We start from the raw sequence: 15,671 nt of genomic DNA, 5'->3' as shown, positions 1-15,671 counted from the left end.
GGAGATAAAGGCATGGGGCTGGTGGGCAGTCATTTTATATAGCATAGTCAGGGAAGACCCCACTCTACAAGACAGGGTCTGAGATGACATTTGGAGGAAGTAAACCATATGGATGCCTGGTCAGACACTCAACTGACTGAACCACCCAGGTGCCCCCAAAAGATGATTTTTTCCTCAGTTGAACGGTCTTGGTACTTTTGTAGAAAACCAATTGACTTTGGGCGCCTAGCTGGCTCAGTCAGTGGAGCATGCAACTCTTGCTGTCAGGGTTGTGGGTTTGAGCCCCACACTGGGTGTAGAGATTACTTAAAAATAAAATCTTGGGCACCTTGGTGGCTCAGTTGGTTGGGCGACTGCCTTCGGCTCAGGTCATGATCCTGGAGTCCCGGGATCAAGTCCCGCATTGGGCTCCCTGCTTAGCAGGGAGTCTGTTTCTCCCTCTGACCCTCCCCCTCTTGTGCCCTCTTTCTTTCTCTCTCTCTCAAATAAATAAATAAAATCTTAAAAAAAATCTTAAAAAAAACAGAAAGAAAACCATTTGACTGTAAATTTGAGGATTTATTTTGGACTCATACTATCCCATTTATTTATGTTTACTCTAATGCTAGTACCACACTGTTTTCATTACTGTAGCTTTGTAGAAAGTTTTAAGTTGGGAAGTGTGAGTTCTTCCAACTTTGTTTTTGTTTTTCAAGATTGTTTTGACTATTCTGAGACCCTTGCCTGTACATATGGATTTTTAGGATCAACTTGTCACAAAAAAAGATTTTGACAGAGATTACATTAAATCTATAGAGCAGTTTGGAGAATATTACCATTTTAGAAATGTTAGGTCTTCTGATCCTTGAACATGGATATCTATTCATTTAGATATTTCTTTCAACAGTGTTTTACAGTTTTCAATATATAAGTCTTGCACTTCTTTTGTTACTATTTTTTTCTAAGTATTTTATTCTTTTTGATGCTATTGTAGATGGAATTCCTTCCCTAATTTCACTTTCAGATTGCTCATTGCTACTGTATAGAAACACAATTGATTTTTGTGTATTGTTCTATAGAAAGTTGGAGCTTCACTGAAGAGCAGAAGAGACATTGGAAGTGTTTACAAAAGGGACATGGATGGTTTCTATTGCATGCCATCTGGTCAAATAGATCAGCGACAAAGCTACCATTTATCAACCACCTACCATGTTACTTCCTGTGCTTAAACCCTCCCAATAACTTCTTATTGTTTTAACAACAAAAACAGACCAGAATCCTTAGGCCTCTAAGGTCCTGGATGACTGGGCCCTTGTCTACTCTACAGGCCCATTCCTCATTTCCTCATTGTTCTTTCCCAGCCCTGTGTCACATGGGCATTTTCTACTTTCTTTAAATCACTATGCTCCTTCCTGCCTTAGAGTCTTCATTTACACTGTTCCTCTAGCCTGATCACTACCCTTCCTCACAACTACCACTGGAAAAGGTAGTTTTCTTCCTAGTAGACAAAACTATAATTTTTTTGGTGTTTGTAAATGTCAATCCCACTAAATAGTTCATGTCTCCTGTTCACACCTGTGTCATCAGCACCTGGAATAGCACTTGGCACATCATTGGAGCTCAGTGAAGAGAGTGGATAAACTGTGAGCCAGGCCCTTTACATACATGATCTCACTTGTCCTTGCAATTCACTCTACACGTGAGGAAATGAAAGCTTGAAGAGGTGAACTGGCCCAAGGTCACATAGCCAGTAAATAACAGACCTATTCCAGTGAGATCACTTTGCTTGGGAGTTTAAAATAACTCCTTCAAGAGAGAAGTGCTCATCTTTTGATTTGTTTTCCAGTGGAGACTTTTCAGAAACTGCAGAAGGCAAAGGATATTCTGACTAATACAGAGAGTCGCGCTCGCTATGACCACTGGCGCAGGAGCCAGATGTCGATGCCATTCCAGCAGTGGGAAGCTTTGAGTGACTCTGTGAAAACGGTAGGTTCCTCTCTGGGATGTAGTGAATTCATGAAGCTCAGGCTGCCCATGGATGAGACTCATGTAGCAGCTTAAAAAGTCAATAGGCAGGGACGCCTGGGTGGCTCAGTTGTTAAGCATCTGCCTTCGGCTCAGGTCATGATCCCGGAGTCCTGGGATCAAGCCCTGCATTGGGCTCCCTGCTCAGCGGAGAGTCTGCTCCTCCTTCTGCCCCTCCCCCTGCTTGTGCTCTCTCTCTCTCTCTCTCTCTCTCTGTCAAAATAAATAAATAAAATCTTAAAAAAAAAGTCAATAGGCAATAGGACGGAGAAGACCAAGAAGCTGGTGGAATCTAGATATAACTCAGCGTCCACAAATCCTGTGAAGGGGAATTCAATGGGTCAGCACCAGAAGAGCTGATGACTACAATTGTAAGTCTCTCCTTGGCTGTTTGAGTCAGTGTATACACTCCTCATTAGCATTTATGTTTTATACTTTCTGACAACTGTGCTTCTCAAGTTGCTCATATAATACTGCTGAATTTTGAACCAATGCAAATTCATCTCCTCCATCTTTTTAGTTCATATCGGCCTATTCTCTTCTCAAGGCTTATAAATTCCATAAAAAAGAGCCTGATTAATTAAAGAAAGCTGTAAATTATTTTAAATTTATTCTTGTTACAAATTCTGGTGAAAGAGTCATTGGATGATGCAGAGAGACTTTTTAAATCATTGTGTTCTCTTTCTTCATGCTATTAAAAAACTAAATATAAAAATAATCACTATAATTACTGTGTTATACACTTACTTTGTTCTTACATTGACCTTTATATATATATTTCAGTATATAAAAATATATATTTGTATATATTATTAAACATATTATATATAAATATGTATATTTATATATATTTAGGAGGGGAGGGGCAGAGGGAGAGAGAATCTGTTTTTTTTTTTTCAAGATTTTATTTATTCATTTGTCAAAGAGAGAGACAGAGGCAGGCAGAGGGAGAAGCAGGCTCCCCACTGAGCAAGGAGCCTGATGTGGGGCTCGATCATAGGACCCTGGGATCATGACATGAGCCGAAGGCAAATGCTTAACCAACTGATACACCCAGGCATCCTGGGAGAGAGAGAATCTTAAGCAGGCTATATGCCCAGCATGGAGCCCAAACTGGGGTTTGATCTCACAATCCTGAGATCATGACCTGAGCTGAAATCAAGTCAGACCCTTAACTGACTGAGTCACCCAGGCACCCCAACCTTTATATATTATAGAGAAAATATGACTTGGGCTCTGGTCATGATCTCAGAGTCCTGATGTCAAGCCCTGCCACAAACCCCGAGCCCTGGGTGGAGCTCTGGGTTGAGCCCCCACATCAGACTCAGCACTCAGTGGGGAGCCTGCTTCTCCCTCTGCCCCTCACCCTGCTCGTGCTCTCTCTCTCGCACGTGAATAAATAGATAAAACCTTTAAAAAAAAGTTAATAGGAACACATTTTTGGTGAATTGATTGTTTGACATCGATTGCTTCTGTGAAGGCTTGTTGGGACTGCCAGTTACCTTCACATGAGTCTATTTGTCTAATTGTGTTTGGTTTCCTGGGCTCAGTGAGGTGTCCTTGGCGTGAGTCCAGTTGGCTACAAACAACCGGAGAAGCTTCCTACTATGCCTGTTTGATTACACTTTCCCCAGTCAGAGGGGAAACAGTTCGTAATTCAACACCTTTTGGGCCTGTTGAGAAGGCGGTCTGTCCAAATTGAATGTTATCCAAAAGCATGTCAAAGATCACCCAGACAAGTTAAAAATTCACTCATGTTGATCCAGAATAAAAACAACTAGTCAATTTTGAATATTCAGCTGATCCATGGCTCACGAGTCAATTGACTTTTTTTCTATTTATTTATTTTTCTATTGTCTATTTAATGTTTACTGGCATGTAGGCACAATTTTTTATTATTAAACAAGGTCCAGAATTAAATTAAATTACTTACTTAACTTAATTTATTTATTTTAAAGATTTTATGTATTTGAGAGAGAGAGAGAGCACACAAGCCAGAGGGAGCAGCAGAGGGAGAGGGAGAAGCAGGCTTCCGCAGAGCAGGGAGCCCGATGCGGGGCTTGATCCCAGGACCCTGGGATCATGACCTGAGCCGAAGGCAGATGCTTAACAGACTGAGCCATCCAGGTGCCCCAACATCCAGAATTTTAAAAAACGACTTCCTAGGGGGAAAAACACCTTAAAGAAAGCTGGTAAGCGGGGTGCCTGGGTGGCTCAGTCGGTTAAGCGACTGCCTTCGGCTCAGGTCATGATCCCAGGGTCCTGGGATTGAGCCCCACATCGGGCTCCCTGCTCGGCGGGAGGCCTGCTTCCCCCTCGCCCGCTCCCACCGCCTGTGTTCCTGCTCTCGCTGTGCGTGTGTGTGTGTGTCTCTCTGTCAATTAAATAAATAAAATCTTTAAAAAAAAAAAAGAAAGCTGGTAAGCAAGTCAGTGGAGAAGGTAGAATAAACAACATACCAATTTCACGGACTGTAGGACAGTGACCTTTGCACCCAGTCTTGGTGTCTGTTTAGCGTTAGTTCACCCCCTGCACACAGTGATTGTTTTTGTCTGGGGCAATTCATTATTTTGCTGTACAGACTGTCCTTTTCCTAATCTTCCTCTTATTTTTTTTCAAGATTATTTATTTATTTATTTGAGAGAGAGAGAATGAGAGAGAGCACATGAGAGGCGGGAGGGCCAGAGGGCGAAGCAGACTCCCTGCCGAGCAGGGAGCCTGATGCGGGACTCGATCCTGGGACTCCAGGATCATGACCTGAGCCGAAGGCAGTCGCCCAACCAACTGAGCCACCCAGGCGCCCCTAATCTCCCTCTTAGTCTCTATCTGCTGCTATCATCTGATATTTTTACTGATGATCATTTGAACTGAGTCATTCCACACTAGTTTGCTTGATGTTAAATGTTGTTCTGCCCAGTTCATATTTTAGGGGAACTGAGAAATACACTCTGTAAACACAGACATGAGACCTAATTGTGTCCCAGCAAACCAGGCTGCTTAGCATTGCTCTTACATGTCCTTTGATTGAAGTACAAAGCACGAGAGCCACCTGAATATGAGGTTAGATACAGTTGGGATTTTTTTCCCTGTGTATTTCTTTAATTGGGATCAGCAGATACAAGGGTCTGATGATAAAATATTTTATTTTATTTTTTTAAAGATTTTATTTATTTGACAGAGAGAGACACAGCGAGAGAGGGAACACAAGCAGGGGGAGTGGGAGAGGGAGAAGCAGGCTTCCCACTGGGCAGGGAGCCCCATGTGGGGCTCGATCCCAGGACCCCGGGATCATGACCTGAGCCGAAGACAGACGCTTAACGACTGAGCCACCCAGGCGCCCCATAAAATATTTTATTCTTATAAAGTAGATGGATGAGTAAAACTATTATCTCAGAATATCTTTGCTGGCTATCAAAGCATTTACTGTAGGTAAGTCATGAATCCTCAACACCATCTAAGGAAAATAGTAGGCACTTTTATTCCAAGAAGTACTGACGCGGAGTAGATACACTGTACAGGACACTTAGCTGACTTGTGATGTTGAGGGACCACATTTTCAGCTCTCTGGGCCCTGAATTCTTGAATTTCTTATTTCTATTTTTCACTGACCTTCCCAATATCCTTTCCCTCCACAGAGGATGCCAATGACTAGCCTCTTCTACTCTGCACATGCAGAAAAAGGAATCAAACTAAACAACAACAGACCCCAATCAACCAAACCAAAAGCAGATTTTTTTTGCCCCAGCTAAGGCCACTGCCCTTTTTTAAAATTAACATTTTTAAAAGATGATTTTATTTATTTATTTGAGAGAAAGAGCATGAGCTGGGGGCAGGGACAGAGGGAGAGGGAGAAGCAGGCTTCCTGCGGAGCAGGGAGCCTGATGTGGGGCTTGATCCCACGACCCCGGGATCATGATCTGAGCTGAAGGCAGACGCTTAACCGACTGAGCCACCCAAGAGCCCCTAAAATTAATATTTTAAAAAAAGATTTCATTTTTATTTTTAAAAAAGATTTATTTATTTATTTTAGAGTGAGAGGTGGGGGTAGGGACAGAGGGAGAAAACCCCAAGCAAACTTCCACTGAGCATGGAACCCTATGCAGGGCTTGATCTCACAACCCTGAGATCATGACTTGAGCTAAAATCAAGAGATGGACACCCAACCTACTGAGACACCCAGGTGCCCCTTAAAGATTTTATTTTTAGGTAATATCTTCACCCAGTGTGGGGCTCAAACTTACAACCCCAAGATCAAGAGTTGCATGCTCTACTGTCTGAGCCAATCAAGTTCTCCATCTTTTCTTTCTTTCTTTCTTTCTTTCTTTTTCTTTTCCTTCCTTCTTAGATTTATTTATTTATTTATTTATTTATTTATTTATTTATTTATTTATTTATTTATTTATTTATTTTGGAGAGAGAGAGAGGGAGCATGAGCAGGGGGAGGTGCAGAGGGAGAGGGGAGAGAATCCATGAGTGACTTGACTCCCTGGCTGAGTGTGGAGCCTGACACGGGACTCTATCCCAGGACCCTGAGATCATGATCTGAGCTGAAATCAAGACTTAGCTGCTTAACCAACTGAGATACCCAGGTCTTTCTTTCTTTCTTTCTTTCTTTCTTTCTTTCTTCTTTCTTTCTTTCTTTTCTTCTTTCTTTCTTTCTTTCTTTCTTTCTTTCTTTCTTCTTTCTTCTTTCTTTCTTCTTTCTTTCTTTCTTTCTTTCTTTTTCTCTCTTTCTCTCTTTCTCTTTCTTTCTTTCAGTAAGCTCTAGGCCCAACCTGGGGCTCAAAGCCACCACCCTGAGATCGAAAGTCACCTGCTCCACTGACTGAACCAGCCAGGCACCTCAAAATTAACATTTTTATTTTGAAATAAAACCTACAGAAAAATTCATAATAGTAGGTCAGGTTTTACCACACATTGAACTTTAAATATAGAATACTATATAATTTTGATTTTATATTATGTGTCTGCTTTTAATTAATGTAGTCAATGCACTGGACTGTCAGAGGTAAAAAAGATCTGATGCTGGAAGAATCTGACCAGCCTCATACCGACAAGATTGAAAATGAGGAATGGAACAAGCAAAGAGATATAAAGAAAGAGGAGCTGGGTTCAATCACAGAGAAAATGGAGCAGAAAGAATCCAAGTCCTTGGAGAAGTCATTCTCCCCACAAAATCCTGATTCTCCAAGTAAGTGTAGTCATGCAGCTTTGCAGAACAAAGAAAGTCTGAAATTAAAGGGCTTGGTTTATAATGTATTTATTCTCAGCCTCTTCCAACTAAATAGTAGTGCCAAATTAAAGGATTGCTTTATCACCTTAAAAGATACTTACTTGGCACTGATATAGACACTGGAAGACACATTCCTCCATACATTCCTTGCAAGGGAAAATTTGAGGCATTTCTGGGAGTGTCTTTTGCTGGACTGAAATAACACTGCCATTTATTGGGTATTTACTATGTACAGGAATGTTCTTTATGTGCATTACTTTTACATGTATTATCTTGTCTTATATTCATTTCATATACATTAATTTATTTAATCCTCACTACAAGCTTGTGAGATTGGCACCAATATTATTATCATTTTACAGATGAGAAAACTGAAGTCCAGGGAGGCTGAGTAATTTCCCCAAAGCTCTACAGCTTGTATACAGCAGGGGAGGGGGCTGAACTAAGGCAACTTGGCTTCAGAGTCTGTTTGTAAGGCATTGCACTACCTTGAGAAGGTACCTTATTTGGAAGTAGCTCTGTAGACATTCTGAATGATATATAGATCCAATGAAGCAGTGCATTATAGAGGTTAAGCTCCCAAGGTACACTACCTAGCTCTACTACGTATGATCTCTATTACTTGGTAAAAGTTACTTAACTTCTCTAGATTTCAGTTTCCTAATCTATAAAATCAAGATCATAATGGTACCTTCTCATAGAGTTATCATGAAGATTAAATGAGATCCATGCAAAATGCTTAGCACAGTGATTCACCTACCAAGCTGGTCTTGGGTTAATGTCAGCTATTGTTATCATTTCTTTGTGTCTCCAGCCATCCCTCTGTGTTGATCTATAGGTGTGTTATGTACACACACTGTCATTGTCCTTCAGATTCTTGCTTGATTCTCAGGGTTGTGATTCAACACCTCTTTAGAATTTAGCCTTTAAACCAAAGGCTCCTGAGGGTCCTTGTGAGGAAAATAAGATAATTAGATAGTTTGTGGTGACTTATAGTCTTTCTAGAAATAGTCACTTGAAATCTCCCTTTGGGAAGAACTTCTATATGCTCATTACCTGCTAGAATAAGGATTCTCAGGGTGTGATTCAGGTGTCTGTGCTGGTTACTCAAGATATCCCTTTGTGGAGTCTGCACATTGATTACATCAAGCCTCATATCTGGGCATGGTTATAATGTAACAAACTGATCAAAGCAGAGCCCGAATTTCAAGAAAAAACAGTGTTTTAAGCAAATACATGCATACAAACACCTACGCACAAGCAAACATACAGATGTTTCTCTATTCAGCCCTGGAATGTTCAGATCTGTGCTTCCTGAACCCCTAGGGCCTCCCTGTGACTCTGTTTCAGATTCAGACCTAGTCTGAGTTCACCAGAAACGGGGGGGGGGGGGGGGGGGGCAGGGGCGGCGGGGGCGGGGGCTTTTGTGGCTGATCACTTCAGAGACTCAGGAACGGGGCTGGAATCCCTTGCATCAGATTCTATGAAATTTTCTCTTCCTTTAAAAAACTAGTTATTTAAATATTTAAAAACCCCCAATTAATAGGAGCTTGTTATTAGAAAATTCAAAGAATCATATATAGACAATGACTTAATGTCTACCCCAGGCTCCCATCGTTCTCTGCTTCTATTTCCTGAAGTAACCAGTGCAGATGCCCAGGTGCGTCTCCTTCCACATTGTTCTCTATGCTAATACAAGCATATAGAAATATATGTTCACTCATGAGGGCTTTAAAAATAAAGAATGGTGTTATACTGCTACACAGTGCTGAAAAGCACAAACTCTGTAACCAGATCCCTGCTTTTCCACTGATGAGTTGCATGACCTTTGGCAAGCAAGTTAACCTCTCTGTATCTGTGTTTTCTTATTAAATGGCCAAAACATTAGTGTCTACCTCCTATGGTTTTTTTGAGTAGTGAATAAATAAATTATGTAAAATATTTAGACCAGGTACCTGGTAGGTGCTTTTTTTGGTGTTAGCTTTTATTATTATGGGGCCTCTCCTTAGACTCTTAGATTTAGAATGAATTCATCCTTTTTTTATTTTTATTTTTATTTTTTTATTATGTCCTTTTAAACAGCAGGTTAAGTATTCCACAGGATAGATAGATTGTAATTTACTCAAAATAAATTGTGATGTCAGGTTTTTGGGTTTTTTTTTTTTGGTACTCCTGTCTTATTATTTTTTAAATTCCAGTGTAGTTAACATACAGTGCTATGTTAGTTTCAGGTGTGCCATGTGTGATGTCAGTTTTGATGCCCTCACATGGTGAAGTATGTTCGCTTACTGTGACTGAGGAATGAAGGCAGGATGTGGGGGGGGGAGCAGTGAGAGGAGGGTCATTGTTCTGAGAAGCTGTTGTTGGAGAATAAGAATTATGAAATTTTACTAAAAACTGCATTTACCATTTCTTAATGCTGTTTAAGAGATTATTGGCTGTAATGACTAGCACCGTAAAGTTGGAGTTTGATATACCAAAGTGCAGTCGTATGATTATTTATAACTTTATTTTACTGCAGCGTAAATGTCTGTAACATCAACATTTAAGAAATATTATTCATGTGAGCTTTACCGAGTCCGGAGTGGCTTCTCACATACCTTTTCCGCATATTTATTAATTTCCTTAAGCAATGGTTGATATTTGCTTTCGAGGTTGCCTTTTGATGCCTCTTCTGTGATGAACGTCTGTCACATAGTCCCCATCCTGTTCTGACTCTTCACTGCAACCAGTAAAATATGGAGCACAGCCTCTGAAAACTGGTGTGTGAGACAATCTCACTTTTCCTTTCCTTCCACTTAAATATGCAATAAATATGGCTTCTGATAAATGCCATTCTAGAATAAAATAGTTTGTGTAACACTCTGGAATTAAGAAAAAAAAAAGATCCTATGTAGCAGATGTGTGCTGCCATAGTCTCTGGACATCTGCCTTCCCATTGCCAACCAACTCTATGGTTTCTACCAAAGGGCTTTCTCTGGCAATTGAGCCGGCTAGGCAGTAAGTGCCAGGGAATAAACACCTTTGGATGTAGTCATCAGATACTGATGAATGTGAATGGGAGGCTCCTTTACTTCTCAAATTGGATTAACTCTGAGGGGTTTTTATATTGTCTTCCAGGGGTCTCCAATGCAATCAAGCCCCAGTTGCCCAGGGTAGCAACTTGCCTGATAATATACCTTTTATAAACTTGGTTCCTTTCCCTACTTTCTTACCAGGACCTCTTTTTTTTTTTAAGATTTCATTTATTTGACACAGAGAGAGAGAGAGTACAAGCAGGGGGAGCGGCAAGCAGAGGGAGAAGCAGGCTCCCGGCTGAGCAAGAAGCCTGATACGGTACTTGATCCCGGGATTCTGGGATCATGACTTGGAGCTGAAGGCAGATGCTTAACCAACTGAGCCACCCAGGAGTCCCTCACCAGGACCTCCTTGAATCACCTTTCAAATTAAGCCACTTTATTGAGCCTGGCTCAGTCAGAAGAGCATGCAACTTTTTTTTTTAAGATTTTATTTATTTTTTTGAGAGAGAGAGAGCATGTGAACATGAGCAGGGGGGACGGGCAGAGGGAGAGGGAGAAGCAGGCTCTGCGCTGAGCAGGGAGCCTGATGTGGGACTTGATCCCAGGACCCCAGGATCATGACCTGAGCCAAAGGCAGACACTTAACCAGCTGAGCCATGCAGATGCCCAAGCATGCAACTCTTAATCTTGGGGTCGTGAGTTCAAACCCCATGTTAGGTGTGGAGCCTATTGAAAAACAAATAACAAATTAGCCTCTTCCATTCGAATTCTTGTTTGGGGGGTCTATTTCTATTGGAACCCAAGCTAGAAAACACCTTTTTCAAACTACAAAATAACAAGTATATTTACAGTAGAAATGTGAGAAATGTGGCCAAACAAAAGGTAGAAAATACAATTTGTAATCTTAACACCTAGAGACATATCTATTCTTGATCTTTTGGTATATTTTCATATTATCTTAAAACTAAGAGGATCATACTGTACATATTGTGTGTGTGTGTGTGTGTGTGTGTGTGTGTGTGTGTGTGTATTTCAATCACAGGTTTTCAGAAATTTCCTTTTATTTTTTCCCTAAAAGGAAATTCTTAAATTTGTTTTCTCTGATAATTCTTTTTTTTAAAGTTAACATAATGTATTATGTAGTTTCAGGGGTACAGGTCTGTGATTCATCAGTCTTATACAATTCACAACGCTCACCACAGCATATACCCTCCCCAGTGTCCATCACCCAGCCACCCCATCCCTCCCACCCCCCACCACTCCAGCAAACCTCAGTTTCCTGAGATTAAGAGTTCTCTGATAATTCTAAAGACAGTACAAACGGATCATTTTCTTAAAAAACCACTGTCAACTGTTCTGTGCATATTTTTCTGATCAGATATTTAGATAATATTTTAAAATATCAATGGAAGCATATTTTCTACATTATTCTGTAACCTTTGTTTTTATTAAGATTTTATTTATTTATTTGTCAGAGAGAGAGAGAGCACACAAGCAGGGGGAGTGGGAGAGGGAGAAGCAGACTCCTCGCTGGGCGGGGAGCCGGATGTGGGACTCGATCTCAGGACCCTGGGATCGTGACCTGAGCCAAAGGCAGATGTTTAACTGATTGAGCCACCCAGGCGTCCTTATAAACTGTTTTCTAACTCTCTGTCAGTTAGTGATATGTTATGAGAATTTTTCTATGACCATAAATATTAAAAAATTGTTAATGACTATATCAAAGATTTTAACCAACTTTCTATTGCTGGAGATTTAGATTGTTTCTTGATTTTTAAAAAGATTTATAAATGGTGTCATGATAAATATCCTTATGGTTAAACCCTTGAGCACATCTGTGATTATTTCCTTAGGATAAATTTCTAGAAGTAGAATTATTGGGTTAAAAGTTTACACATTTTAATGAGTTTGATAAATTTTGCCAAATTGAATGCCAATTTACCCTCCCTCTAGTAGAGAAGGAAAATGACCTTTTCTTTAATTTTTAACAAAGTTGTTTAGAGTTAAAGAAATCTTACTATTGTGGAATAAATTATCTGTATTTCCAGAGATCCTTTACCATTGACCTTTTACTTTTGGCAGCTGTTGGAAAATTGTTTCCAGTTTCTTTGCAAGTGAATTGCCCAAATTCCCACCACTGGAGACATCTATAAATATCCTTTTATTATTAATCATTTAAGCACATGTGGTTCTTTGATCCATATAAACTAATTCTTGCTGATAAGAATTCGAAAGTTGGCTCTACAAATCAAGAAGAGAAAGATCAATAATCCAAAAGAAAAACGGAGGGAAACTATATAAATAGTTTAGGAGAGAAAATACAGTGGCTTTTAAACATATAAAAAGATGTTAATCTCAATGTAATTAGTGAAATGATAACTTCTCTTAATGTATGCTTCTATGAATCAGTGAGACATAGGATCAACCATCCAGTTAAAAAAAATGAACAAAGGAAATGAACAGATAGTTCATAGAACAGAAAATACACAAATAGCCTTGGAACATATGAAAGGATGCTTAAACTCACTCATACCAAGAGAAAGGCAAATTAAAAGGGCACTGTTTCCTACTCATCTGTCTTGGCAAAGGTTACTAAGTTTTTTGTACTCATCCGCCTGGCTAAGGTTACTGTTTGTTAACACAGTGTTAATGAGGGTGTAGGAAAATCAGCTGCTGCTGGGTCAAGCTTTATGGAGAACTGTTTGGCAATGTCTATTAAAACTGCAAATGCACAATGACTTTGACCCAGCAATCCCATTTTCACAAATTTTATCTTACAGATCACCCATGTGCAAAATGACTAGTGTGCCATGTTACTCACTGCAGAATAGCAAATAAATGCCCCTTAGTAGGGTTGCGTTTTTGTATATTGTACAATAGAATATTCCTACACTGTAAGAGAGAATGAGAAAGCTCTTCATATACTGATAAAGAGCAAACGTCAAGATATATTAGAAACAAAAAGTCAAAATGCAGAATAATGGACCATATATTAGCATTTAGGATAAAGAAGGGGTGGGAAGGTGGTGTTGGAGAATGTGTGCATGTATTTGCTTCTATATACCTGGACTATCTCTGGAAAGATAGGCAGGCAACTGGTAACAAATTTGTCTACTGGGAATATCAGAGAAGAGGAAGGTGGAAGACTTTTGGAGTAAATCTTTGTGCCTTTTGAATTTTAGCCATGTGAATATACTGCCTACTCAAAAAATAAAAATTTTAAAATAGAAAAAATCAAAGTAGATAAATCAAAGGGAAAAGAAATCTGGGATCTACTCCTCATTTTACTGTTATGTTTTGTGACCACAGAGAAGTCCCTTCCTCTTTTTTTTTTTTTGAATGGGGTCTCCCCGTATATAATATATAAATAAATGAATATTTAATATCAAATATTCACAAGGGCTTTATAGAAAAATAAGCAGGGTAAGGGGTCAGGGAGGTATGGAGGTGGGGGCTGGGTACTATTTGGATCAAGTGGTCAGGGAATGAAGCTCCTTACAAATCCAGAATCTCAGGCTCTACCCCAGACATCCAGAATCAGAATCTGCCATATAACAAGATCGCCAGGTAATGACTATGCATATGCAAGTTTGAGACACCCTGGTCTAGCTAATTCCTACTCCTGGTCACTTTGAATGTGACTTCCTTCCAGAAGTCTTTTCTCATTCTACCTTTATTCTACCTAGTCCACACTGAATGCCTTTCTCTGGTCTCCCATTCTCCTATGTGTTTCCCTCCATATTTTTTTTAATTTATTTTTTGGCCACATTAATAGTTTTCTGGATTCTTCTGTGACCCCCATCAGGAGACATGCACTGTTGTTTCACGGTACTCAGCATAGAGGCTGGAAATATGTAATAGGTGCTAAATAAATATTTCTTTACAAATGAATAAATGAATGGATGCACCAGGCCAAATCAAAGTGTGTGTGTGCTGAAAAAAGGATTCAAAAGTCTGCTTAAGATAATCAGTTTCTATAAGATATTGATAATCCATATTAAAGACTTACTCTTGCATTTTATTTATTGCAGTGATATCTTATCAGCAAGCTATTTTGCCTTGACACTGTGACTTTTCTTTTCCTACCTTTCTGATTTTAAAATCTCTTCTGTGCTTTAAAGGTTTTTCAGATGTGAACTCTTGGCACCTACGTTTCCGCTGGTCTAGGGATGCTCCCTCAGAACTCCTGAGGAAATTCAGAAACTATGAAATATGAAAAGTCCCTGCTCGATAGGAGAGACAGAAAGCAAGACCATCTCCTGTGCTGCCAACAAGTCCTTGTTTAAATCTTAAAAATGTTATGTTTCTTTGTCATGTTTGTGAATCACTCAGTAGGGATTGATTCCTCTATCCTTAAACCCATTCTATCATAATGTGTTTTTAAATGAGAAAAATTTCAGACTAGTTTCTTTTAATATTTGAATACATTAAAGCTCTTAGATCCAAAGTTAGCTTGTATGGTATGTATTTTCCTGTTAATGTTATTTATAGAACTCCATTTTAAAAAGCTATCTCTGTATTTGAATAATTCATTGATATACCATGATCTCTCTTAGTGCTGGTTGTACAAGAAATGTTTTCTGACTCTTGACTTAAAATGAAATGTGAAATTATGTGTCTAAATCCTATAGAGCGAAATAAATAACTTCCCAAAATTCACAATCAATTTGTAATTTCTTGTTGCTGAACTTTGGGTGCAAATAAGTGCAGCCTGCTGGGAACAGGACTCCTATAATGCCAAATAATGTCTGGAAGGCTGTGGTCCAAGGCCATTTTTGCTGCCTATAAGCGGGGTCTCCGGAACCAGGGGGAGCACACAGCTCTTCTTAAAACCGAAGTTGTTAATGCTCGGGATGAAACGGAATTCTATCTAGGCAAGAGATGTGCTTATGTGTACAAAGCAAAGAACACTACAGTGACTCCTGGTGGCAAACCAAACAAAACCCCAGAGTAATCTGGGGAAAAGTAACTCGTGCTCATGGAAACAGTGGCATGGTTTGTGCCAAATACCGAAACAACCTTCCTGCTAAAGCCATTGGCCACAGAATCCGTATGATGCTGTACCCCTCAAGGGTTTAAATTTAATGAAAAGTAAATAAAGGTGTAGATTTGTTCTCTTGTAAAAAAATTTTTTTTTACCACTTCAGTAAAATGTGATTTGGCATTGTTACCATATCTGCAAATTTTACTTCAAAAATAGAAACAAAGTAGTTTTTTAAGGCTTGTTTTTAATTTTATTGGAAAATAAAGTGTTTATTCAAAGAACATTCAAAGACTAAGAACTGGGGGTGCCTGGGTTGGCTCAGTTGTTTAAGCACCTGACTCGGGTTTCAGCTCAGGTCATGATCTCAGGGTTGTGAGATTGAGCCCTGCATTGAGTTTCGTGCTGGAGGGTGGAGACTGCTTATAATTTT

General features: G+C 39.6%; 1 protein-coding gene across 1 annotated transcript in view; it reads left to right on the top strand.

The window, feature by feature from the left end:
- Positions 1–14,916, top strand: part of DNAJC12 (DnaJ heat shock protein family (Hsp40) member C12) — a 35,526-nt gene extending 20,610 nt beyond the window's left edge. The window contains exons 3-5 of the mRNA XM_027596212.2: positions 1,826–1,965; positions 6,991–7,195; positions 14,379–14,916. Of these exons, the coding sequence (XP_027452013.1) occupies positions 1,826–1,965; positions 6,991–7,195; positions 14,379–14,473 (440 nt within the window). The 3' untranslated portion in view covers positions 14,474–14,916. The remainder of the gene's footprint in view (positions 1–1,825; positions 1,966–6,990; positions 7,196–14,378) is intronic.
- Positions 14,917–15,671: the final 755 nt, after the last annotated feature.

Source organism: Zalophus californianus, chromosome 15 (genome assembly GCF_009762305.2).
Source record: "Zalophus californianus isolate mZalCal1 chromosome 15, mZalCal1.pri.v2, whole genome shotgun sequence".
Classification (NCBI taxonomy): Eukaryota; Metazoa; Chordata; class Mammalia; order Carnivora; family Otariidae; genus Zalophus; species Zalophus californianus.
Note: the sequence above shows the minus strand (reverse complement) of the source record. Positions and strands in the feature narration are given on the sequence as shown.